Raw genomic sequence first — 26,400 nt, 5'->3', positions numbered from 1 at the left:
CAACAGTGTCCTATTGCCCTTCTACTGGTTTGGGAAAAGATTTATGTAACAAGGCATTATCTTCTAGATAGAAAGCAAAGAAGATGATGGCTCTTGTTCCTGTAATTAATCATACTATGGTGTAGACCTCTTACACAATGACAACACAATGCATCTAGATATGCATCTTAAATATTGAGGAAAAAATATTAGAGATGATGGGTAGTATATCCTTTTCTTCTTTTAAGCCCTTATATAGTGAAATAAGGCAAAGTAACAATACATGTAAAACAATGTGTAGCTTTAAAATCATCATAAACAATGCCCCAAGTTGAGAAATAGATTATTACTATGACGTATCCATCCATGTATCCTTATTTTTCTTTATAGTTTTACCGCATAAGTATGCATTTCTAAACACTAGAGTTTCACCTGCTTCTGAAATTTATGAAAATATAAAGTTCTATGCCTGGCTTCTTTTAGTCAGTGTTACCCTTTTGAGATTCATTTGGGTTGAAATTTGGACAGGAAATAATAACAAAGAGGAACGTGAGCATCATTGTAGATTCCCCATGGAAATCATTGGATTGATTTTTAACAAATGGGTTAAAAAACGTTGGTAATTATTAAGGTTTGTTGGGGTGGGGGTGTGAGAGGGAAAACAGCAGCTCAGGCTAGCATATGCTGTCAATATTTCATGTAAACCTAATTGTTACACGTTGATTTTAAAAAATGGATATATAAAATAAAGGAAAATAATCACAAGAATTTGTATGTTAGAACCATTCACCTGAAAAGATAAAGCCTGAAAAGAAATAATTTCTAATTTCACATAATTTTGAAAGGTATATGAAAGATGAGCACAGGCTTATCAATGGATGGACTAGAACTTGGAATGCAGCTCTTTGCCCATCAGCTCCGATCTAGATCCAACTCTGGCTTCCAAATTCCAGATACCCTTATACTAGGTGGTTGTCTCTGTTGTGTTTTTAAGAATTATTTTAAAGGAAAACAAACCTAACGTTACTGCCACTCACGCTCACCTGCAACTGTTCATGTGAGAAAAGACTCAAGAACATCTATGCTAATCACTTGCAATTTGGATCTTGTTTTCTGCCCAAAGTAACATGTGGCATGTCTCTTTAAATCAGGGCTCACTAGTCCTCCCTTGTATCTCAGTTTCTGCTGATCTCAAAGATGATCATCTAACTTTCTGGGCTGTGATTTCCTCTAAGCTAGAAATTACCCAAGTGAATTTCATGGAAAACAGATAACCTGTATGAGTGAGACCACTGCAAAGATTCCAGCCACCCAGTCATTTTGTTGTGATGCTGTTATTCACCAACAGACAGAAATTTAATGTTGTTTTCATAGACTCCTCACATTTAAGTTTTTATATAAATGTCCTCTCATCCCAAACAGATGATACATTCTAGTTCAGGGATCATGGCTTGTATATATATCCCAGTGTTTTAAAAAAGTAGGTATTTAATGCTTATTTTTGTTACTGGTATTTGTGATGATACTGTTTCTTTTTTCTTCTTCTTTTTGGTGATAATAACAAATAAAAATAAAGAAGGTAGATTTCTAAGATGGAGAGAAAATGGCTTAGTCCATCTACTGAGTTAATAGGTAAGGAAAGGAAGTATTTATTAAACATCAACCAGGAACTATTATAGGGATTTTAAAGAAGTCATTTCAATCCTTTAGATTGGTGCTTTTAAGTAGTTGAGGTACCTATGAAGGACCTGGGGATCTTGGTAAAATGCAGAGTTTGATTAAGTAGGTCTGCATGGAACCTGAAATTCTGTTTATCTATCAAGCTCCCAGGTGATGCCCTTGGTACTAGTCAGCCTGTGACACTTGAAGCAACAGGTTTTGCACAGGTTATGAGGTAATATAATTATGCCGACAGTGCCCACGGTGGTAACAGTAGTAGTTTATCATACCCCATCTTACTGCAAGGAAAGCCCTACTCTACAAGACTAGTAAGTTAGATACAGTGAGCAACAAATAAAACTGATAGGTTAAGTTGGGGAATAATAAAATCATAGATCTAGAAAAAAACAACCCACAATCATCCAAACAGGTTAAGCCGAAAGAGTGAAGTGCAGTAACTCTCTACACGTGCTCCTTCCCTACCCAGCTAAACACTAGCTGGGATGGATTTTGTTTACCTTCGAACAGTATTGTGACAGAACACATTTCTCTTTTCCTTAAAGCCACAGCAGCTCCTGTCGACAGGAAGCTTCAAGTCAGCGGTTTTCTTTATTCTTTCCATGAGTAGTCTATCCAGTCCCATAGGCAAGTGACATTTTGATAATTATTTAACAGGTTCATCAATACTGTCTCAAATGCCTCATTCAGTGGAGTCCTGTGTCTGTTTGGAAGCACTCAAGTTGAACTCTCAGAAAAGCAAGCACTTTCCTTTAGGATGTGTTAGCTGCAACACAACCCCGTTCATAAAATGTGCCGTAGGAAGGGCTACTTAAGTCAAAGTTGACAGGTCCAGACACAACAGATTTATAAGCAATAAGCTCTGGAGACATATTTCCCCCAGAAATACCAAGTCTACCTATTTTAAGTTCATATTGGCCAATTACCCTAACATTTCTAAGGCCACTATCCTGAATGTGCTCAAATTGGGGCTTCTGACTTTTATAGCAAAGGTATTTCTTTGACCACTGAGCTGGTCTGCCTTACTCTGTTCTCTTATACAGATAAATTAAATGAAGAGGAAGGGGGAAAATTAAAATGCATGTCACTAAAGGGTAACCAGTGAGGAATTTATTGAAGCAATGGGAACATGGGTGTCTTCACACCCTTCGGGGTGTGTTATCTAATGTTAAAAAAAATATCAGTGGTTGGTTTCCTGAAGGCTGGTTGACTTTGTGATATGACCTGAGAAATGAATTACCTCTTTTGCCCTATGAGTACAGTAAAAGGCTTTTAGAGAACCACCTAAGAACATGGTGTTCTCTTTTCTGTGTGTGTGTGTGTGTGTGTGTGTGTGTGTGTGTGTGTTTTGTTTGTTGTATTTTTTTGTTTGTTTTTGGCTTTGCGGAGAATAGTAACCCTTTTTGGTGATTTTAATAAAATCATAGAAAATGCTCCATTTTGAAAACACTGTGAAAATGGAAATGAATGGGGACCACAAAAGTTTGCCTGGAGTTTATCTCATATGAACATAAATAAAGCAAAGTCTTAATTTCAATGGAAGATCTTCCAAACTTAATAAAACCAGTGTATGGACTGGGTTCTGTGTTATCGCCAGTTTTGCCTTATCATTCAAGAATGGGGGGCAAGAACTGGGTGAAAAGGGTGAAGGGAGTACACAGTACAATTGGTAGTTATGGAATAGTCACAGAGAGGTAGACTATAGCATAAGGAACACATGCAGTCATAATATCATGATAACCACGAATGGGGCTGGATGGGTATTTGAAGCAGCAGGGAGACCACTCTGTAAAGTACCCAATTTTCTAGCCACTTTGATGTGCAACTGAAACTAATACAGAGTAATATTGAATGTAAACTACAATTGAAAAACTAAAAACTAAAAACTATAATGTTATATAATCTCTATCTATCTATCTATCTATCTATCTATCTATCTATCTATCTATCTATCATCTAAAAGCCAAGCGACTGGAACGATGGAATGACAGGTCACTATGAAGCACACTGTGGTGGCCAACTGGCCTGATCAGGGCCTGACCAGCCCCCCTCAGCTTCTTGCAGCCCCTCCTCCCGGGAGGCCCCACCCCTGATGGCCCTCCCCACCCCGATTGGGGGCAAGGTCGGCCAGCCAACTGTCTCCAGCCCCTTCCCCCAGCTAGTCCTGCTCCCAAATGGCCCCCCCATCAGGGGTGGGGCCAACCGGCCAACCTCCCATGTTCCCTCCCTGACACCTGCCAGCCCAGCCCTGATAGGCCCACATCAGGGCAGGTCGGCCGACCTCACCTGTGCACAAATTTGTGCACCGGGCCTCTAGTGTATAAAATTAAAAAAATAAAATTTCACCTTTAGGTAAAATAAAAGAATATTAAACTTTCAATGTAAGTGAAATCTACACCCTTTGACTCAAAGATGTGGTCTGCTCTTTGTGACTGGAGTCCCAATTCCATTCTTTCTTACTACTGTGGACTATTGTTTTCTATGCTTTAAGTTACTGACCAGGTTTGTACAGGAGATGATTGCTACATTTTCCTCATATGTTGTAAATGCTTTTTTATGACCATTTGTCAAACTAAAGAAACCACTCACATTATTTGGAAAGTGGGGACAATTTCTACAAAAGAAAAAAAGAATCTGCCACACACAACTAAATGAGCTACCCATACTTTGAAATTTCATCCGAGTCTCTTTTTTTGGTAAAAATTGAGTCCCACATAAAATGCTTTGCTTGTAATTTAATCTCAGTCTTTTGCGACTGATAATTTTGCTCCCCTAAACCATGTCTTCTAAGTCTTTATTTCTATCACTGAACCACCATTAATTGAGTAACTCTAGCCAGAGACTTTGGAACTATTCTTGATTGCTTCTGGATTCTTATCCCTCACATTCAACCAGTCATAAGTCTATGAATTCTGCATGTAATTATCCCTCTAATTTTGCTTTCATTGCGTCTTTAGCCTTAGCTGAGTATGAAGTAATATAGACCTCTCCCTTCCATCTCTCACCCCGAGAGTTGGAAATAAGGCTGGAAAATCAGAAGGAAGCACAGTGTCTCTTATGTCAGAAAACTCAGTCATCACATGAATTTCTCTTGGCCTGCATCATGGAGAGCATCCAGTTCTTCCTAATCCATTACATAAAATGACATGAGCTTCTCCATGGGCTCTGCAGCTGCTAAAAGCCATTGTTGGTTTGTCACCGGAGAAAATGTCCCCCTGTCCTTAGTTTTGTGTCCTACTACTCAATCTAATTTAGAGTCCAACCCCCAGGAATCAGTAGTATTTTATTCCTGAGTTCTATACATAGCCCAGTGTATTCAAGTCTGTAATTAAAAACCACAGCCTTATTTATCTTTTACTATGCACGTTATGGGTCGAGCCGGCCCAGCACATAATAATAGGACTTTAAAATTAAGAATTTCAGGTCTGCATTCAGCAAATAGGGGCTATTTTCCTGTGTGTAATATCATTATTTCTTCCTAGGGCAGTATCTATCAATCAACTCATTTGTAACTGAGAATTCAGATTATTTGTTTGTTTTCCTTAAGAAGCAAACTCACAAAAAGAGTTCCCCTGAATGTAGGTCATTGCTTCTTCAATATGTAATTGTGAAAATAAGTAGTGCATTGCTGGGGCATTTTGCAACAGCAGAGAATGTGCTTCAGCAATTAGGGACTCTGGGTTGTGGAGAGTGAAATAAATATCCAAAACTTTAAAAATCTGTGTGACCAAGAAGTAATCTTCTCCAAGGTAGCAGTACATTATAAGTGATAATGCTAAGAATTACTTGACGGGGAAACATGATTATTTTACCTTCTATTTCCAGAATGAAAATGACATTTTTCTCAATACCCTGACTCTTAATTAAAAATATCAGGGAAGAATTTTTGGTATAATAATACCTTAGGTTTGTATAGTTCATTTATGTTTTCAAATCACTCCCAACATACTTTACTATTTAGTTTGAAATAATTCTATAGGCTTGCCATTATATTCCAAATGTAAAAAAAAGATACAAAGATTGAGTTGCCTGAGCTGTAGTCAAATCTTCTAATTTAAGAAAGGCAACACTATTTCATTCTCAGCATAGATGAAAGGAAGAAGAATAGAAAGTTAGGGGAACTGATGCTGAGAGAGATAAACAGGTGTCAAATATTTTAGGGTTTACAGCCATGCTAAGTACTTATGCATTTATCCTAAAATAAAGAGAGAAATGGGAGATTCCTGAAATTTGTGATTAGGAAATTTCAGTTTGTATGGAGTAGGTAGGAGCGGAGTTAGAACTACTTCATTTGTCCCATTGGAAGATAAAGTTCACATACAGTAAAGTTGGAGCAGTGGACCTAGTATCCTAGAAGTCAAAGTACTGGGTAAAGCACATTAAGAATATTTCTCTTCTAGGAACCCATTAGGGAGGGAGGGAGGGAGAGAGAGAGAGAGAAAGAGAGAGAGAGAGAGAGAGAGAGCAAAAGGAATGAGAAAGACCCAGCTGATGGTGCTCAGTGGTTAAGCATCAACCCATGAACAAGGAGATACTGGTTGGATTCCCTGTCAGGGCATATGCCCAGGTTTCAGGCTCAATCTCCAGTAGGGGCATGCAGGAGGCAGCTAATTGCTCATTCTCTCATCATTGATGTTTCTTTCTCCCCCCCCTCCCCTTCCTCTCTTTGAAATAAATTAAAATATATTATTAAAAACAAGAACAACAAAGCAATGAGAAAAGGGAGACAGGGCAACTCATCTTTGACTATTTCAACGCAATTTGTACTCTATACCCTATATCTTCTTAATAGATCTTGGAAGCTGAGAGATAACATTGCTTATGTGGTCTGGATTTATGTATACTTGTTAGTCTATATTGAATATTTGTGCATGTAGTTCCCTATCAACACCCTTGAAATAATTTTTTTCTGAGTTTATCTTGTCTAACGTTTTTTACCTTAGATAAACAGTAGGAACATAGTAAATATTAATTGACAATGTTAAACCTGCCCTGGCTGGGTTGCTAAGTGGTTAGAACATTGTTGTCCCAGGTTCAATTTCTAATCAAGGGCACATAAGTTGGTTGTAGATTTCCAAGTCCTGGTAGGGGCGTATGCTGGAGACAACTAATTGATGTGTCTCTCTCACATCTATGCTTTTTTTGTCTCTCTCTCCCTCCCTCCTTCCTTCTTTCCACTATCTCTAGAAATCAATGGAAAAAAATATCCTTGGTTGAAGATTAAAAAAAAACATTAAATTTTCTAAAGTTACATGAATTCCTTTTACCTCATGGTTTTAGATAAAACCATGCTGAATCTTCAGAAATTCCAAAAATATGGAGAAAATATCTAATTCCAAGCATTCAGACATTGCAAATATATGTTTTTGTTTTGTTTTTACCTTTGCCAACTTCTTATTTTAAAACACATTTTGGCAGTTAATAAATAACTTGCATTTTGCCTTTACTTTGTATAAAATTGGATGTTACATAAAAGTGAACTTTGCAGATGCTTCTTACATAAAATGTCTGTTTTCAAAAAGGGAATTTATTAATTTGGCAATGATATCAAATTAATTTTTAATTCCTCTTCTTGAACGCAAATAATTTGGAAGATAGTCCATTTTTTTTTCTACTCCAAATTCTAAACTTATTAAATTCCTCAATGGCAGATTATAATGGATCAAAAAATCTATGTTGTTTCTGCTTTTTCATCATTGGACATTAAAGTATTTTCTAATACCTTAAAATGTCATATATATTATTGGTTTCAGAATTTTTTCTCTTTTATGTCAAATTTTCTCTTACTTTAGTTTTATGTTATAGATAAATCACAAAAATATAGTGTTTTTGTAGATTCTGTTTTCCTTATGTTCATATATTTTTAACCAAGGCACATTTTCATAATTAGCATATCAAAGTGATTGTTGAGCCTATCAAAATTGTAAATTCTTGGTGTACATTTATTTGTGTATATATTGGTTAGATTTCCTAAGTATTCTTTGCATTTTTTCCAAAGTATTTGCATAAAGTAAATATCCATAAAATTTCTAATCCTGGCTAGGCAAGAATTAGTTGTTTTAATTACCTAATCTAATTAAAATCTGCCAACAACCTTTGCAATAAACATTTTTATAGCTATCACAGATAAAGAAATTAAGGCTCAGAGAGGAAGCAATTTGTCTACAATCACACAAAATTAATAAGTAATGAAGCTGGATTAAAAGCTGGATCTGACCCAAATACCATTTTAATTTATCTACAAAACCTACTTATTGATAATTTTATTATGCCAAACAATTTATTTGATATTCTTTTAATTGCTCTTTTACTTATTTGATTTAATATGTTGTCCTATCCTAATAATTAGTATAAATGAAAAGAAAATAGTTTGATTTTTATGTGAAATTATTGTTTTTTAAAGATCTTCTGGAGAGCATTATTTTTGCTCTTTATTACATGTTCCATGACCTAAATAATCATAGGTTGAATTTTTCTTCTTTTCTCTAGCAGTATGGATGAAGAGATATGAAAGCTCATATTAGAATTTATATATATATATATATACACACACAACTGGTCAACTGCACAACTAGCTGGTAGCTATGACGTGCACTGACCACCAAGGGGCAGATGCTCAGTGCAGGAGCTGCAGAGCTGCAGTGACTTGGCAGCTGTGGCTCTTGGCGGGTGACATACCCGGAGCCAAAGAGGAGGGAGCCCAATTCCAGGGTGTGTCACCTGAGAACCACCCTCTCACAATTCAGGACCCCTCAGAGGATGTAGGAGAGCTGGTTTCAGCCTCATCCCTGCAGGCCAGGCCAAGGGACCCCACCTATGCCTGAATATGTGCACCGGGCCTCTAGTATAAAATAAACATATATGGCTTTCAAAGCCATATACTCCCAGCAATCAACTTTGCTCCTTCCCTGTTTACAAATTACTTTGACCCCTAGAGCAGGTTATTTCAGTTTCTTATACGTGTATCCAAAGGCAAGGTAAAGCCTCATGAGAAGTTCTAGTGTGAGTAATCCTATCCTGCAGGGATCATCCCTTTATGGAGTAAGGAGATTACAACCTGGCGAGGCCAAAGTTGAATGCAGTGTGATTAACTATCTGAAGGTGTGGGAGTCCGTGGCAAATAATGTGTCCACACTGTCTATATATATAAAGCCTAAGTGACCGAGCAACCAAATGGTTCCTCCCTTCAGCCCTCTAACCTCCCTCAGTCCTTCCCCGTATTCTGGCCAACCTCCTGTGGTGCCTCCCCCCACCAGCTGGTCCCCCCTCCCCCCCGCATCAGCCCCGATCCCTGGCCAGGCTGAGGGACCCCACCCATGCACGAATTCATTCACCGGGCCTATAGTTTAATGTAAAGATATGACTATGGAGATTCATGATGACAAATATTGCATAGCTTACAATTAAAATGCAAGGATGATTTCTCATAAATTAAGTACTGTGGGGCCTTGACTTACGAGTTTAATTCGTTCTGTGATGGGGCTTGTAACTCAAATTACTCATATGTCAAATCATTAAAGTGAAACAGAGAGACACGTGATGCTGGGCTGATGTTGTGGCGTTCACTGTGACGTTCGCTGCGCCAACTAGCAGTGGAGTATCTGAAGCTGGCTCGTAACCCGAATTTTAGCTCGCAACTCAAAGCAAAAAATCAGCTGAGAGACGGCTCATATCTCGAAAAACTCGTTAGTCGTGACACTCGTAAGTCAAGGCCCCACTGTTTAATATAAGAGAACACAACAAGGAAAAGATTGTAAAAACTAAGGAAATATGGAAAAACCACCACAGAAAGTGAGAAACATTTGGTAATAAGGCAACATTTCAACAACTAAGAAAGAAATGCACAGAATGGAAGCATTGAATCCGACGTCATTAGCATGGAATTGCTACAATTCCAAAATCATTGAAGTGTTACTCCGAAATGGATATCCTATAAATTCCCCTCACATATTAGCTTAGCTGTATTGGAGGTATCATATATCTAGTTATTTTAATTTTCTCTCCATGCCATGACACTGAGGTAATCAGACCTATAGGTACTTACACATAACTCATCTTTTTAATCCTCAAAGTGCTTTTGTTATATTAACTAAGATTTTAAAGATTATTTGTATCAATGCCAATATTAAAATATCCCAGGAAAAATTAAGTTACATAGATTTATTTTCACTTCTTAAGTAATTATTTTCAGAAATCTCTTAAGAGAAGAAGTACATATATCAGATGATAGTATTAAATCTGTATGTTCCCTTATAACTGGTGAAACTGAGCATCTTTTCATATATCTGTTTTCTATTTGTATATCTTCTTGGGAAAAGTGTCTGATTTTCTGCCCATTTTTTAACTGGATTGTTTGTATTTTTATTTTGTTGCTGAATGGTATGAGTTCTTTATATATCCTGGATGTTAGCCCCTTATTGGAGGTATTGTTGCAAATATCTCCTCCCATGCTGTTGGTTGCCTTTTTGTTTTGTTGATAGTTTCTTTTGCCGTGCAGAAGCTTTTTAGTTTGATGTAGAAAACAGTATAGTATTTACCATGGGGGCGGGGGGGTGGACATTGAAGACAGTAAAAGGGGTCAAATATAAGGTGACAGAAGGAGGCTAAATTTTGAGTGATGAGCACAAAATGCAATATATAGAATTATACACCTGAAATTTATATAATCTTATTAACCAAGGTCACCCAATAAATTTAATAATAATTTAAAAAATTTGGATGTTCATATCTGAAGGAACCTGAGAGGGATCACATAACTCAGGCCCTGATCCCTCTCCCCAGAGCACACATACCTGTAACTTCTGGGGAAATGAAAGAGTTGATATGACTTTGCTGTGGACATAAACCAGTCTGAAGCAAACTAAATCTCTAACTTAAGCCCCTTGGCTTCTAATCTAGAGTTCCTTCTATAACTTTGCACAAATTATTCAATCTTTTTTTTTTTGCCTCCATTGTCTGACCGGTGAAATGAGAATACTGAAAGGGCTTTTCTCTTTGGATTAAAAGTTTTAATGCAAATCAAATACTTAGAAACCATGCCTGGAAAATTTCAAGCTCTCAATAATGTTAGTCCTATGATTACTACACTATTTTACTATTTTCAACCAAATTTCAGAAGTGAAATATATATATATATATATATATCTCACACCAAAAGAAAGGATGGAAGGAGTAGCTTGTCTTCAAAAAGGATGAAGTACTATAGAATGTTTAAAAAGACCTCTTTATCTGGTAGTGCTATTTTCTCTAAGGAAGCAAAGTCAAAGCCTTGTTATCGAGACCGAGACCAAGTTTAGATAAAATATTGCAGGTGAATCCATGTTCATTTTATCATTTCAGACAATAGGTAGCTTTTTATGAAAAATACATGGTTTGACTGTGGCAAACCAGGCTATGTGGGACCTAAAGTTCATACAATTTTGAGGGCCTTTCTTTAGAAAATAATAGTGAGTATATAGAATGCAAAAATAAATGATAACTAGTTACTAATTTTTAAATGTTGACAAATACCAACGTTTTACAAAGTCTAGAGAGACAGACTAAAAATCCTAGATATTCTGAATCAAGTTTAGATGATTGAGAGTTTCCCACAGCAAGTGAAGTCATGATGTAATAAAAATGTTCTGATTTAATATAACAACTCAAAGTGATATTGAATGCAAACTGTAACTGAAAAATAATTTTTTTAATGGGAAGGAGCTTAGCCTAAAGTATGCTGAGGCCTTTGTCCCGTGTCCCAGTAGAAAGGGTAGGAAGCCTGAAGGAGGTAGAATGGGACCTGCTGAAACTAGGCGGGCTTCCACCAGGGGGGCCTAATGTCCCCAGGCACCAAGGCTGACAGGAGCTAGTTTGAACAGGCCTCTGTGAGGAAGGAGAAATGGAGACCAGTCAGAGAGAGAAACAGCAGCAAACACAGCCTTTATCAGTGAGCACGGGCAGGAAAAGTTGGGAGAGCAGAAGCCAGACACAAAGAGGAAGGAACCCAGTAGAGGTCTCCGCAGATCTTTGGGTTCCATGTCCTGCTGCTGTAATCTTGCTCAAATCCTTTGCTCTCCTTACTTGCTTGACAAAATCCCATTTAAAAAATAAATAAATAAATAAATAAATAAATAAATAAAGCCTTTTCTGTAGGGACTAGAGCTAGGAAACTATTTAAAAGGAAACTATTTAAAAGACTATTAAAATCGTCTAGTTAAGATGTAATAAAATTCTGAAGTATAAAGATACTGTTTCAAAGGCGAAATGACTGACCAGGTGATTCACAGGGTCATGTACGCATCTCAACCATCTTATATAATAAATACCTAATATGCAAATTGTCTCCTCCACCAGGAGTTCAACTGGGAATTTGACCAGGGGGTGGGGACGGCCCCTTCCCACAACCACTCTCATTCCCGATTGACTCCCCCACACCCTGATCGGGGGTGGGGTTGGCCCACCAACCTCTTGCGGCCCCTCCCCCAACCAGCCTGGTCCCCCATAGGCACCCCCCTACCCTGATCAGGGGTGGGGCCAGCTGGCCAACCTCCCACATCAACTCATCCTGGCTGGCCCGATCGACCCTGATCAGGACGGGCAGGCTGGACCCCATCTGTGCACGAATTTGTGCACCGGGCCTCTAGTAATGTAAATAAAAATGCCTCAGAAAGCAATACAACTCATGTCAGTCCTGTTTAGCCTGAAGAGGATTGAGGAATGGTCATTTTTTTTCCCCCTCCCTCTAGATATATAGAAAAAATTCCAGGAGTGTGGCACTGGGATGAAGATTTTCTTCTCCCTTAAACAGGGCTAGCTTATCTTCGGAATTTTGTCTGCTTTTAGATTCAAGCTAAATATCAGGAGAACCAGGTAGGATAGAGTTTTATCATAGTGTACAATGTTGAATCAGATAAGCTGGATCAGCAGCAGAACTGCAAATGTCCTTTAAAAATATAGCCTGTCTTATATTCATGTCGCCTTGTCCCCACTGAAGGTTCTTCACCAGGACCACTTTAAAAGTATGCCTCCCTGTGAATTTCAACACAGCCACATGTGTGCACAGTTGTTTAATTGCAAGGAAAATTAACCACCAGAGACCAGAGCCTTGCAATATACACAAGCCTACACTGTACGCTAATGGGTTAATAAAACTCTAAAACTGAAGTCAAGGCATACTGTACAGTAGTTATTCCTCAGAGTAGTGTGTGTTTTCTTAGAATTTCATGTGCTCTTTCATAAAAATGAAATAAGAGAATATAAATTAATATTTTCAAGCCACAAATGTTTCCCTTCCTCTACCCCCAATAATTTGTTGGAAGTCATTTAAGTAAAGTTCAGCCTTTAGGTTACTTACTAGAAAAATATTATTTTTATTGTTTCCATGTTATGGTGGTGAAATTTGAATCCTGTGTCCAACATTCTGCTACACTAATGAGGCCTGTTTTCCAATTTCAAAAGCAATTTTTAGTTCTCATTATTCTTGATTCTACTACATGTGACCTTTTGAAAAACTTCTTTCTCATATTGATCTTTAATATCTCAGTTTTCTACCTCCTTTGTGATGGTTCTTTTTCTCATCTCTACCACTTCCACTTTGTGGATACTTTGCAAAGGTGTTTTTCTCCTTCCTCTGCCCATTGTATCCTTTGATTTTCTTCCAACTCTAATACTATGGCCTTTCTGCTAAACATTTCCCAGCAGGTGAGGTTATTTTCTATCTCATTTCTGGGTCATTTCATGTGCTATTGTTCCTTCCCAAAAGGATATCACCTTATACTAATGTCTACTTATTTTTCAACTTTCAGTACATCGGGGCATCTTTCCTTACGGAGCTGGGTACCTCTCCCGTGTATTATAGAGCATCCTGTGCTTCCTTTTACAATAGCCCTTACGTTATAGCATGTATTATATGCTGCAGTGGGTTTCAGTGCAGGAGGCCCACCAGTGGCATCACTATCGTCTGGGAAGTTGCTATAAGGGCAAATTATCAAGCCGCGAGGTGATTGGGCTGAGTTAGAAACCAGGGTGTGGCTTCATTTATGCTGTGTTGTCACAACCTCTCCAGGTGATTCTGATCCAGGCCAGCTTTATAAGAACCACTGGGATGTTGCATTTGCCTGTTTTCCCCTTGATTGTTCTACTAGATTGTGGCCTGTCTTAGAAACTATGGTGGCATCATCTTCATTGTGATGTCATTAGTATCCAGTGCAGAGAACGTTTTTATGAGCTCCAATTTCAGTTCTCTGATTGCTCTCTATGTAATTTGTATGGAGAGCCAAGAGTCATTTCAAAGTCAACATCTAGTACCCCTCAGCAACGCTATCCTCCAAAACAATTGCACACATCTGGCTCTACTCCCCTTACTGACAAAAACAAACAAACAAACAAACAAAAACAAACAAAAACTCTCCCTCCTCTCCATTAGTCATGGAGAGGCCTTAGTAATCATCTCTCTTTGAAGAATAACTTCATTTATTCTGAGTATACAGCTAAAACATATCCACTATAGAAAATCTGAAAAAATCAGTTACACACACAAAATAATTAACACCTGTGTGATATTTTTGGCAATAATTAACCTGCTCTCATCCTCCTTTAGTTAACTGAAAGTCCCATCAACACCTTTTGATTGCCTCCACCCTTGCAGTGCCTCTTTTTTTAAACCTACTTCTATTACCTACTTCGTAGCCTTCTATGCCAAAATAATTTTCCTAAAGTGTAATTCTGAGTAAAGTGCTAAAAAGTCCGCATGACCCTCCAGTGCTTCCAAATAAGACCACAGTCTGGAGTAGACAGTCAGGGACTCCTAAAGGCTCTAGGAGGGACTGCTTCCCATTCTCACAGCATGTCCCCTGTTTTCTAACCTTTTGAATCTTGCTACTTCCCTGTCCCAGCATTCCTTCTCACCAATGATTTTACTTAAATTTCCATTTCAATTTTGCTAAAATTGCAAACTTCTTACCTTAACCACCACTCTACTCCTTATCCCTCTCTCTACTCTGTTTTTTTATTTAGTTCTTATAGCCATCTAACAGACCATCTATTTCATTTGTTCAACTTGATAACTGACTGTCATATAAAGTTCATCAAGACAATGATTTTTGCCTGTATCTTGTTCATTACCATATCCCTAAAACTTGAGACGGTGCTGGCTACATTAAAGACACTCAAAATGTATTTGAAATATTGACTGACACATGAATGAACAAATGAATAAATAATGACTATCTCCTGTGAAAATTCAACAAGTCCTCAAGGAAGTCAGAGCTCTTACTCTTTCTGCTGAAGGTGAACTCTGTTCTCTAAAGACTATAAAACCGTTATTTGTACTCATGACATGTACTACATACTGAATTGAGTTATAATTATATGTTGCCCTTCTCGTTGAGGAATATACAAATTCCTTAAAGGCAGATATCAATTATCTTTGTATCTTTTGTAGTTCTTAATGCACTGGCAGGTAATAAATAGTTCCAAAAGTAATTAAATTATTGTCAAAAGAAAAGAAAAGAATTACCAAAAGCAGAAAGGGAGTTACCTGTGAGGACATTTTAGCATTTTTCCTGTTGCTAAAATTGAATGTACCTATCTTCTTAAGAATAACTGTTCCCAAAGAAATCACTATGCGAACATTCCACATCTTTACAGGTTATTAATGCTGCACTTGCTTTGGCTGCAAGACCCAAAAGTCAAGTGGTCAAAAAAACCATGGAAATGTACAAGTGCACGTGGGAGAATCACATCCATGTCCTCACAGAAGCTGTAGATGACATTACAAGCATTGATGACTTCCTTGCTGTATCTGGTATGTTTTTGACTTTTTAATTTATACATTTGCTCTAGTCAATTTTCTGAACCAGAAAAATACTGCGTCTAATTAATTTTATGCAATATAATGAGGCATCCTTATTGCCAAGTGCTGCTACGTTTGCTCTATTCTTAGTAATAAGTCTCATGCCTTGTGATCCTAAAAGGAACGTCTATTCTTGAGCAAAGCATAATTAAAAATAGTAGGTGGAAATCTTAGGCATATCCTGTTTTTTTCAAATAAATCATCGGTTTCTCTTCTTTAAAAAATTGGTATGTCTTGATTTCCCTGCATTTCTTTTCCAACCAAAATATTTCTACACTCAGAAAAATATATATATGTGTATACACACACACACACACACACACACACACACACACACACACATATATATATATATATATTACATATATATTTGTTTGATACACAATGTGTACTTCAACTACCAGTGTATATGTTTGAATAATGGTGATGTAAAGGATCAAATAAACCAGTCTAAACATCTGACTACACCAGGAACAGAGAGGCCAAGCCCAGGTGATTCTCATCAGGACGATTCTCACCACAGGCTTGTGGAATTGCTCTCAGAAAGCCATATTCTCAGAAGCATAACTCAGGTTTGACTATACTGTTCTAACAGCAAATAACTAAAGGCTTTTTAGTTTTTTTAATTCTCATAAAAATTAAGTCTCTCCTTAAAATAAATTATACATTTATTTGAGAAAGAGATTTCCTTGAAATGTGATAACATGCTTTTTTACAAACCAAATTCTTAGGAATTTCTAACATCATTTTATCTTTTTAAAGTTTTCCAATGTATTTTGTCTAACTTGTTGAACTCGTTACTTTTACCTGTGTATATATATTCATCCTGAACAGTAGTTCTAGAAACCTAGTGTGTTTTCAAGATTCCGTAATGAAAAGAAAATGTGTGTTAATTATTTTAAAATTGGTTTTATTTCTGTAGTGTGAAAAACTTTGCAAATAATAGATTTGTATGGGAGAAAATATTAACATCCCTTGTTCCCCTATTCAGAAATAACAATCACTGGTATCTGATTTATATCCATCCATAATATATATAAATATATATATGTACATATATATATTTATAAATATATTATATATTTATAAATTATATATATATAATTATTTGCTTTTTTACACATAATATTTGGCTGAATTTTACCACATTAGTATATAACATCAAAAATAATTCATTTTTTCTCCTTTTGTTAGCATTTAGATAAATTGTAATTTATTATTATGAACATGCTATGTTAAGCATATTTTTGTCTATTTGCAATGTGAATCCATTCAACATTTTATATTAGGGCAGTCTTTTGCAATTGAGCTGTTCAGTGCTAGGTTCTTTATTTCAGGTAGTTCTTTTGGTTACAATGAAAGGAACCTGCTGATGCTACTTGGTGTAAAGGCACTTTTATTGGTATACTGATGGCACAACAGGGAGACCCTCCTGAACACACAAGAACAAGAACCGTAATTGGCCACGTCTTGCATAAGTAGAGAGGCCGGGGTCTAAGTTACTCTTTGGGTCCTTAGAGCAGGAACCCATGGTTTTGCTTTTCAGTGCTGGATTCACCTGACCTAGCAACCTTCATAGTGTGCTACTTTCCATAAACACCTTCAGTGTTTTAGAATATTTTGCCTGCATGTAACAGAAAATGCATATGCAAGTTGCTTAAAGAATAAAACCCTTCCTTTTATCTAACTAGATGTGTTAGGTAGTTGATTCTAGACTTACTAGCCCTAGGATAACAGAAAACTTGGATAGCAATAATCCAGGTATGTGGGGGAGTATCTTATCACTAACATTATTTGGAATTGTTTGTACAGGGAGTAATAAATGGATTAATATGTAGTTGTTTCATTATTGTTTTAAATTCTCTACAGAGATGCACACTGCTATTTTCTATACTGGGGTGGACTGTTTCTACTGTGCTGTTTTTTGGATGCTCAAGTTGGTAGTGGTTTAAGGTTATTAATGACCTATGTAGGCATCTCTGGATTCTATTGAGCTTCCCTCATGGTTGAATCTCAAAGCATTATACCTCAGAGCATTACACAATCTACCTAAAACAGGAAGAAAAGCGGATTGTTGGCTTGAACCTGTCAAGAAAGAAATCGTTCCTAGATGCCTTCCATAAGACTTTCTCAAACTTGTTACTGATTCGTCCTGTACCTTCTCCTGGACCAATCACTAGCAAAAGCAAATGTGTTTCCCATGATGGCCTTACAGTGCTGATACATGGTTAACCCACATGACGGGGGACCAGAGAGAGTGGTATCCTAATTTGTAGCATTTGCTGATTTCTGTGGCATAAATACTGCCACGTTGACAATTATCAAGCTACCAATGTGATGTCATTGAACTCTGAATTGGGAAGAAGTACATAAAAACAGCTCTTGTGACCTGGTATAAACAGATTCTAGAGACCACTGGGTTTATACCAGTCATAATTCAACCTTCCTGACTAATCACTTACTATACAAACAACATCAAAAGTTTTATCTGCAGATAAGAAGGGGAAAATGGCTGTTGACTAAATAACAGAATATGTTTGTCACAAACACTGAGTGGCATCCCCTGCTTTATCAGATTTCTGTGCCTTCATTAGTTTACCTTGTAGTTAGCATGAGCTCCAGTGGTGTTTTTTGTTACATCATTACTTTTCAACATCTGTTCCTACAGATAATGGCATCTTCTCTCAAAATCTTCTCAGTCAAATACATAAGAAAGAATATAGCTGGGTCCAAATATCTTTTTAGTTCTAAGGCTAGATCCTTAGGACCAGGCTAGAAGTCCTAAGTCTAAGACCATAGGCCAACCAATGGGTGGGTTACCTTTCTTTCACTTGGCTAATTATAGTTCAAATTTCTACGATGGAGGCTGCCCCACTCTGGTAGCTTTTGTGAGGGGCTGATTTTCTTAGAAAAAGTTGCAGATGTGATCAGCAGTGAATGACTTTTCTGGTACTACTTTATAATGATCTTTTATCACATGTTGTTTGTATTCACAGACATCTGGTTCTGCAATTTTCCAGGTAGAACAATAAACAAGTTAGTTCACAGAGCATCTAAATTGTGAATTACCTAGAAAAATATTGTGTTTTCAAATTTTATAAACTTCTTTTTCATGGGCTTTCTTTCAGTAGATAGAAATACTCAATTCTGTTTCTACATATAAGTAAAGAATAAGGATCCCTAAAAGACTTCTATTTCTCCTGAGTCAGTTATAAAAAATTGTGGATTCTCAACACACAGGCTCTCCACATTAAAATATCGACCAAATGACAGCTTAAAATTAGTGAGAAAATATTCTTAGACTTCATTATTTCATTGTCATTAGAAAAGGTAGAGATCACACTGATAAAATGTTTACCTTATAATAATGTTTTATATTGTCCAATATTGACTGTAGGGTCAATAAGGGTACTTTTGATACCAAATGTCTTTTATTTATCTATTTCAATTCCAAATGTAGAAATATCATTGATGATTTAAAAATTGTATGTTTATATAATCACCAAATTTCTCATGATACACAATCAAAATGCCAATATTCAGAGCCATTTGGGGATTTTTTTGTTCTCTGCGATATGTAGAAAACTCCAAATACAAGTGCAATCAGTTCTTTCTTGAAAATAGTAAGGAATATAGCCACCTAACCAATGTATTATATATTTTGAGACTTTATATGTAAAATTGTAATGAAAGAGTAAATCTGTACCTACTTGCAAAAGCAAAGAGACGTTTGGCAAACTGTTCTCTGACATCCAGTTGTGCAAGAGGCTTTTTATGGTTTTGTGTTATTTATGTCAGTGTCATTCCACCAGTAATTAGAAAAAATTCTTCAAAAGGCACTGGTCCCCAAACTTTGTGTTCCATCACTGATGATGGAGCTTATCCCCACATCATTCACTATGCTTTTTATCACTCTCTGACAATGCATGTAACAAAACACCTGTCAGAAAATCACTAGTCTGAAGATTCTTTGATCACATCAGAGTCTGTCTTCTGCACAGACAGAAGATATACCTATGTGATGAGATTTAAGCAGCTCTGTCTTTTCAGCCTGCCCTGCCGCCTGAAGTCTCCACCATTAGTAATGCATTTGTGAATATAAAAACATTTCATACCTCTGTTTAAGACACAAATTTGGAAGAGGTAACATCTGGTTCAATTGGCTTTTTGAACCATTGCATTAGTTGACTCATGGTGAACAATAATCTCAAATAACTACTTAGAAGAAGTGAACTTGGATAGAAGAGAGAATGATTTGGACCATAAGAACTATTGAACCATTGCTAAGAAGTAAGGAAATGTGAGGGTTGGTGAATATTTGCCCTTTTAAAAAACTTTATTCCTTCCTTCATTAATTAAAAGATGTTGCATAATTTTAAGTGCTGAACACTATGAATGGTATTGGCGATTTAATAATGAGTAAAAGTTACTAGAAGAGATAACTTGCAAGAGAGCTGTGAGAATGGGGATTATTGGAGAGAGGGGATCACAGGATGAATAGAAAACACCACTGGCATAGTTTGGAATTTTCTAAAAGAGAGATTGCCCATTTATTGATTAGAATTAGCACTGCTGTTCCCTTATTGTAAAGGTGTTTTCACTTTAAAGATACTATCATATTGATTCTTGGTGAATTATAATATTGGAGGATGCTTGAGGATCTTTATTCCATGTCCTAAATTTCTCTTTATGTCCACTTTCCTCTATATCCACTGCTATTATTCCAGGTCAATCCATTATCTCTTACTTGAATTGCCATATAATCTTTCTAATTGAACCTCCTGCTTCCAGAATTTTTCTTGAAGGCTTTCAATAGGTAATTTGCAAGATTGATTTTGGGGGTTTATGTATTATGCTTTCATTAACTGTCTTCAGCCTGGAATTAATATTTTTAAAATCTTCAAATTATGACAAATAACTTAAATCATTAATTTTACAATGTTCTATGACCTTGACTTAGTGACACAAAGATAACTGACACTGTCATCAAAAGTTCACTAACAAAAGCCTCTGTGTTCATGACATTGTAGTAAACATGATCTTTGGCTTCTACAAAGTTATATATAAGTCATTTAACAAAGGAAAATAAAAATCAATAGATTTTCAATTTTTTTCCTACCTTAGTACCACATAAACACATAATAGTATTAGAAAGATTAAATTTTTAAATTAATTGCACACATGCTAAGTACTTTTAAATCCCAACATAATGTTTATGGAATAGGTGTTGGGATAAAAGATGACTAATACAGTATATATCTATGCAAAGATAAATTACATAATATAATTATAACTAATTATCATGCATTGATTTATATATCTCTTCAACATACACCTACTGAAATGTTAGTTGATTAAACGCATCAAGGCATGAAGTGTTTCAATATTCAGATGCATGCTTTTAAAATTGAGATTTGAAATCTTATTCTGCAACAATAAATTGTTATAAGTGTATTGAATATCAACTATAGGCAAGTCAGCATGCTGGGAAATGGGGGAGGATGTAAAAGAGGAAAAGGCATAATGCTTGCTTGCAGAGAACTCATAATCTAGTATATATAAAGCAGTTTCCAAAGAATTATAATAGCCATATGAACAAAATGCTGTGCAATGAGTGCTGCTGGAATGTCAGGTATCGGGGGAAGCATAGTGGTTAAAGTACATAGTGGTTGAACTGAATTGTTGAATTGAACCTTGAACAAATTGGAATGGCATCACAGAAAGATAAAAGCATGTGAACGTGCGCTGTGTTTGAGAGAGCCAGTTGGCCACTACCTCAGGAGCTGAGGGTACATCTGGATTGGTACTGGGCTCAAAAGTCAACAGGTGTCATAATATAAAGTCTTGAACATTTGTAGGAGAATGTAAATGGTCTAAAATTTTGAAGAGAAGTGTCATAGAGTGCTGAAAACCATTCTGATAGAAGTAGACCGTGTAGTGCTCAGTAATGCTTTAATTGCTCTTGGAAGTGAAAATAAAATAAACTCAATATAAAGCAGGTGTTCCCTCACTTTCTCAACCCCACCTCCAAGAAATTAAAACACAAGACTGGCACATCCAAGATGTGACAATAGGAAGATGAGGGGAGAGCCAGTTTGATGACTTAAACCTAGCCCAGGCTGAGTCACCCAGGCGTCCATTTACCCAGCAAAGAAGCTCTTCATCAGGAGAGTCCGGTGATGACCTGCAGCCAGGATCTTCTGTGCCATTGGCTCAATTGCAGAGACAGTCTTGTGGTTGTAAGGTCGTTTTCTGCCTTCTCTGTGATTACATTTACATTTTAATGTGGTAGTATATGGCTCAGTGATCATTGTGGAGACTGCAGAGAAATTATACACACAGCTTTACATAAGTCATGGAGAGACAGGGAGAAAGTGTGCATTCAAAAATGATTGAGTAGGCTTCCCTAAAGCAATCCATTGTTGCTCTATTGGTAATTATGTTTTGAATTACTGCCTGTACTTACATGACTGAAGAGTAGTTTGGGCATGTGAACTGATATTTATCATGCAGCATTTCGTGTACTAACAGGCAAGTTCACTTAAGATGCCCTCATTTGAATGAACAATAGGTATACTGCAGGACTGTTGTTTGAATATTATAGATTGGATCTTGAGAAAAGCCATAATTAGAAGTCCTTACTTTGTAAACTTTTCCAAAATCAGCCAGAGTTGAGAATTTTTAGCAGAACTTTAAGGTAGAGCTGGCATAATCATCAATAATCTCACTGATAAAATTAATAGCACGCAGGGCTTGCATTTTAGTCTTGTATAAAAAGATAATAAATAATTCCTAAATTTTGCAGATGTACTTTGTAAGTTATGTACTTACAAAGGCTAGGAATGATAAAATAGATATTTCATAAAAAGCTTTAAAAAATTATCTCAGTGAGTATATACAGTATTAATAACTATATCGCTTGCCATAGCCAGATATATTGAAACTTTCAACAAAAACAAAGACTCAAAGTGAGTCTCATAATTTCATTTGTATTTAATTAATTCTGGGCAGTGTGTCAACTCTAAGCTCATGCATTTAATTAGTGTAATTTGGAAAAATAAAAAGTCTTAACATGGTGAATCCTGCAGGGCATTTTATTATTTTTTTATTTTTTAAAATATATTTTTATTGATTTTGGAGAGGAAGGGAGAGGGAGAGAGACAGAAACATCAATGATGAGAGAGACTCATTGATCAACTGCCTCCTAAGGGCTCCCTACCGGGGATGGAGCCTGCAACCTGGGGAATGTGCCCTGACCAGGAATCCAACTGTGAACTCCTGGCTCATAGGTTGATGCTGAATCACTGAACCACACTGGCCAGCCATTTTATAGATTAAATGAGAGATTAAAAGGAAAGTTTCTTCTTACCATACAATATTCCCCCACCTAGGATTGAGGCCAAGACGTGCTTCTGAGCATTCTGAAAGACCAAACACTTCAGCTAGAGATAAAGAGTTTTTAGGCAAAAAAGGCAGGATGATCCCTACCTACATGCCAAAGGTTGTCCACTGGGCCTACACCGAAGCATGGCTTGGGCTACTCATGCGGGTGCAGATACAAGATCTGGAAGTAAGAAGCCATGTACATGAGCTTGCAAGTGTGTGTTGGCATTGATTTAGGGACTTTGATAGCATCCTGGGACCTTTTAACAGAACAATAGAACCCTCTGCTTACAGAGTGGTTCTAGAGCCTGTGCTGTGAACATTCTATGCATATTTGAGAGTGGCAGCTAAGAATTACATTCTCACAAAAGCACATGTCATTCTTACTAAAATGTCACCATTAAAAGAACTCATAGATTAAACATCAAGACAATGGATTCTATCTCTAGGGAAACACAGAAAGAGAAGATTGGAGGGGTTTAAGTGCTTAAGATTTAAAAGTCTGCCATTTCTTTCCAGTTCTATCATCTTTGGGAAATAAATTAACCATTGATCACTAAATGCCATTCTGTAAAATGTTAATAGCGATATCATTTTGCTATGGTCTAAATGTTTGCATCCCCCTCAAATTCACATGTTGAAACCCTAGTGTCCAATATGAAAGTATTAAACGGTGGGACCCTTGGGAGGTGCCTCCTAGGTCAGGAGGGTGGAATCCTCATGAATGGAATTAGGTTCTTATAAGAGACCCCTCAGAGATTCCTGGCCCCTTCCACTATATGAGAGCAGAGTGAGAAACCCACCAGATGTCAACCATGAAGAGGACTCCCCCAGATCACAGCTGTACTGGTGCCATGATCTTGGACTTCCCAGCCTTCTGAACAGTGAAAAATAAATTTATGTTGTTTATAAACTATCCAGTCTGTGTTATTGTTATAGCAGCCTGAATGGACTAAGACACGTTTATTCATTTATTTAACAAATATTTACTGTGCACCTATTAGGTGATAGGACTGTTTTAAATCCTAGAAATAGAACAGTCAGTAGAACAGAAAAAGAGTCCCCTGCTCTCTTAGAGCTATTCTTGCATGATTGAAATAATTAAATACGATGATGTAGTTAAAATGCATTGAATGGTATCTAGGGCATACAAAGTGGCCCAGTAAAAGATAGACATTATTACTAACATCATTTCACTGGGAGGCCATTGTTAAAATTATTTTTTAAAAATATGTTTTTATTGAGTTTTGGAGAGAGAGAGGAAGGGAAAAGGACAGAGAGATACAAATATCACTGAGAGAGGAATCATTGATCAGTTGGCTGCCTCCTGCACACCCCCTACTGGAGAACAAACCTGCAACCCAGGCCCTGACCAGGAATCAAACCAGCGACCTCTTGGTTCTTGGGTCTATAGTCAACCGCTGAGCTACACTGGCAGGGACTATTGTTAAAATTTTAACTAGGTATGAGAAAAATAAATATCTTTAGAAGAACTACTTTGTTAAACCTATCTCAATTAGTACACTATAGTTTATCAAAATGACTGAATAATTACCTTAAAAACTATGGCATATAACTATCAGATGTTAAAAATTTAGAATTATAATAATGCCAAATATTAGACACAATGTAGAAAAATAATAACTCTTATATGCTGCTTCATGGGATGTATAAATTGTTTTAATCTCTTTGAAGAATAAAATAGCAATATGTGCTACCTAGATTATTTTGCAACAAATATCCTATATGTATTGGAAAAACTTGTGCACATATTCATAAAGAAGGCTTGTACAAGAATGATCACTATGGTATTTTTTTAAATAGTAAAGGCTGGATATAATATAAACATCCATCAGTAGGAGAATTAATAAATAGCAGCAAACATAGTAGTTAAAACAAATAAATGTGTTTCACATGTTAATATGACAGATTTTAAAAAGCAGTGTTGAGTAACTTAGCAAGTTTTAGAGCAATATGAATAATAGAATGCCATAAATGTCTTATGTAACAAATACATTCCTGGGATTAGCTCTGGAGAGGGAGAGAGCTCCATAGGGCTGATTGTACATATTAGACTTAAATTTTATTGGTTATGCTTTATTCTTTGAAAATAATAGAACAAAAGCTGATGAAAAATAGGATGCATTATTATTGAAATAGATTATTTTCTATATTTTATTATGTTATGATTTCTGCTTTTTAAAGAGATTAAGTGAACAGGAGAAGTAAATCTCAAGATACAAAGACAGGCAGTGTGGTTGACTGTGTGCCTGGAATAACAGAGTGCTCTTCCCAGGTGAAACTATATCAGTACCTGAAACTCACCAAGTAATGGTGATTATCCAGTATTCCTGAACTTGATTGTGAATTAGTAATATAGTTTAAGAAAATGCTTTGTGAAGGTGAAAGTTACCTAAAACTTTATCACCCAGGATCAGACTCTGATGAAATAATATTCTGTAAGATTCTTATGCCATTTTTGTACCCTTGTTTTGTGGCTGAAGGTAGGAAAAGAATGGCTAGTTTCTAAAAAAATATTTTTACTATAAAATATTTCAAGCATCCAAAGAATAGAATGGATAGAATAACAAACAATTTAATCTTACCATGCAGATTCACCAAACCTTAAACTTTTGTCATACTTGATATTACATATATAATTGAAGTCCCCTGTGTAACCTTTCCTAGGATTTTACAATTTTCCCTTTACTATGGGTTTTGATAAAAGCCCTAGCCTCCTGGTGAGCAAATCTGCATGACAGACATTTTACTTATATTGGATTTGGAGATCTAGAGCATCATAATAATCAGAGCCTGCCTCAGGCACTAGTTCCTCTCACTCTGGGTATATGAAACTCAGACCTAAAGGGGAGGGTTTCCCACAGGGTCATGACAATAAGATTTAAATGCTATTCTGTGTTACCATCCTTCTAGCAATTGTGAAGCAAATGATGGAGGAATAACATCCTTTAAGCAAGCACACAATGAACACTTTGGTATTAACTGTTTACTGTGTCCGTCAACAAATGTTTGTGAACCATTCCCGTCACCCTAGTGATACAGTGTGCATAAGACACATTGGACTTATCTACAAGGGATGTATAGTCTAATGGAGGAAACAAGCCCTTGGATGCCATTTCAGTGTGGTGCATTAGTTTATATGGAAAGACACCAAGGTTATCTTTCTATCAGCTAAGCCAGTCTTTAAAATCTCATTATGTTTTATTGTTATTTAAATTTGTGATCGCTGTTTTGTATATTGGCATTTAGTACTTCACTATAAGGACCTTAAGAACTTAATTCAAAGAGTCAAAGCATACTTCATATTTAGTATTATATAATTTATTCATCTCTATAATAATTAAAGATGCACAGTAAATTTCAACCTGGTTCTCCATACAATTTTTAAAAGATATAACTAGTAGGCATTTACAAATAATTGAATAGTTTACATCTATTTATAGATAATTTTATGAATGATTTTCCCCCCTATATTACAGATTTTCTTTTTGGGATTAAGTTGCTTTGGG

The 26,400-nt window shown here is 36.4% G+C and overlaps 1 protein-coding gene across 1 annotated transcript in view; it reads left to right on the top strand.

The window, feature by feature from the left end:
* The window catches only part of CTNNA3 (catenin alpha 3), a 1,292,302-nt gene that overhangs the window by 851,963 nt on the left and 413,939 nt on the right, over positions 1–26,400 (top strand). Inside the window, exon 11 of the mRNA XM_036336865.1 lies at positions 15,283–15,439. Coding sequence (XP_036192758.1) covers positions 15,283–15,439 — 157 coding nt within the window. The remainder of the gene's footprint in view (positions 1–15,282; positions 15,440–26,400) is intronic.

Source organism: Myotis myotis, unplaced genomic scaffold, assembly GCF_014108235.1.
Source record: "Myotis myotis isolate mMyoMyo1 unplaced genomic scaffold, mMyoMyo1.p scaffold_m19_p_15, whole genome shotgun sequence".
Lineage (NCBI taxonomy): Eukaryota > Metazoa > Chordata > Mammalia > Chiroptera > Vespertilionidae > Myotis > Myotis myotis.
The sequence above is the reverse complement of the archived record's forward strand: the minus strand, read 5'-3'. Positions and strand labels throughout refer to the sequence as shown.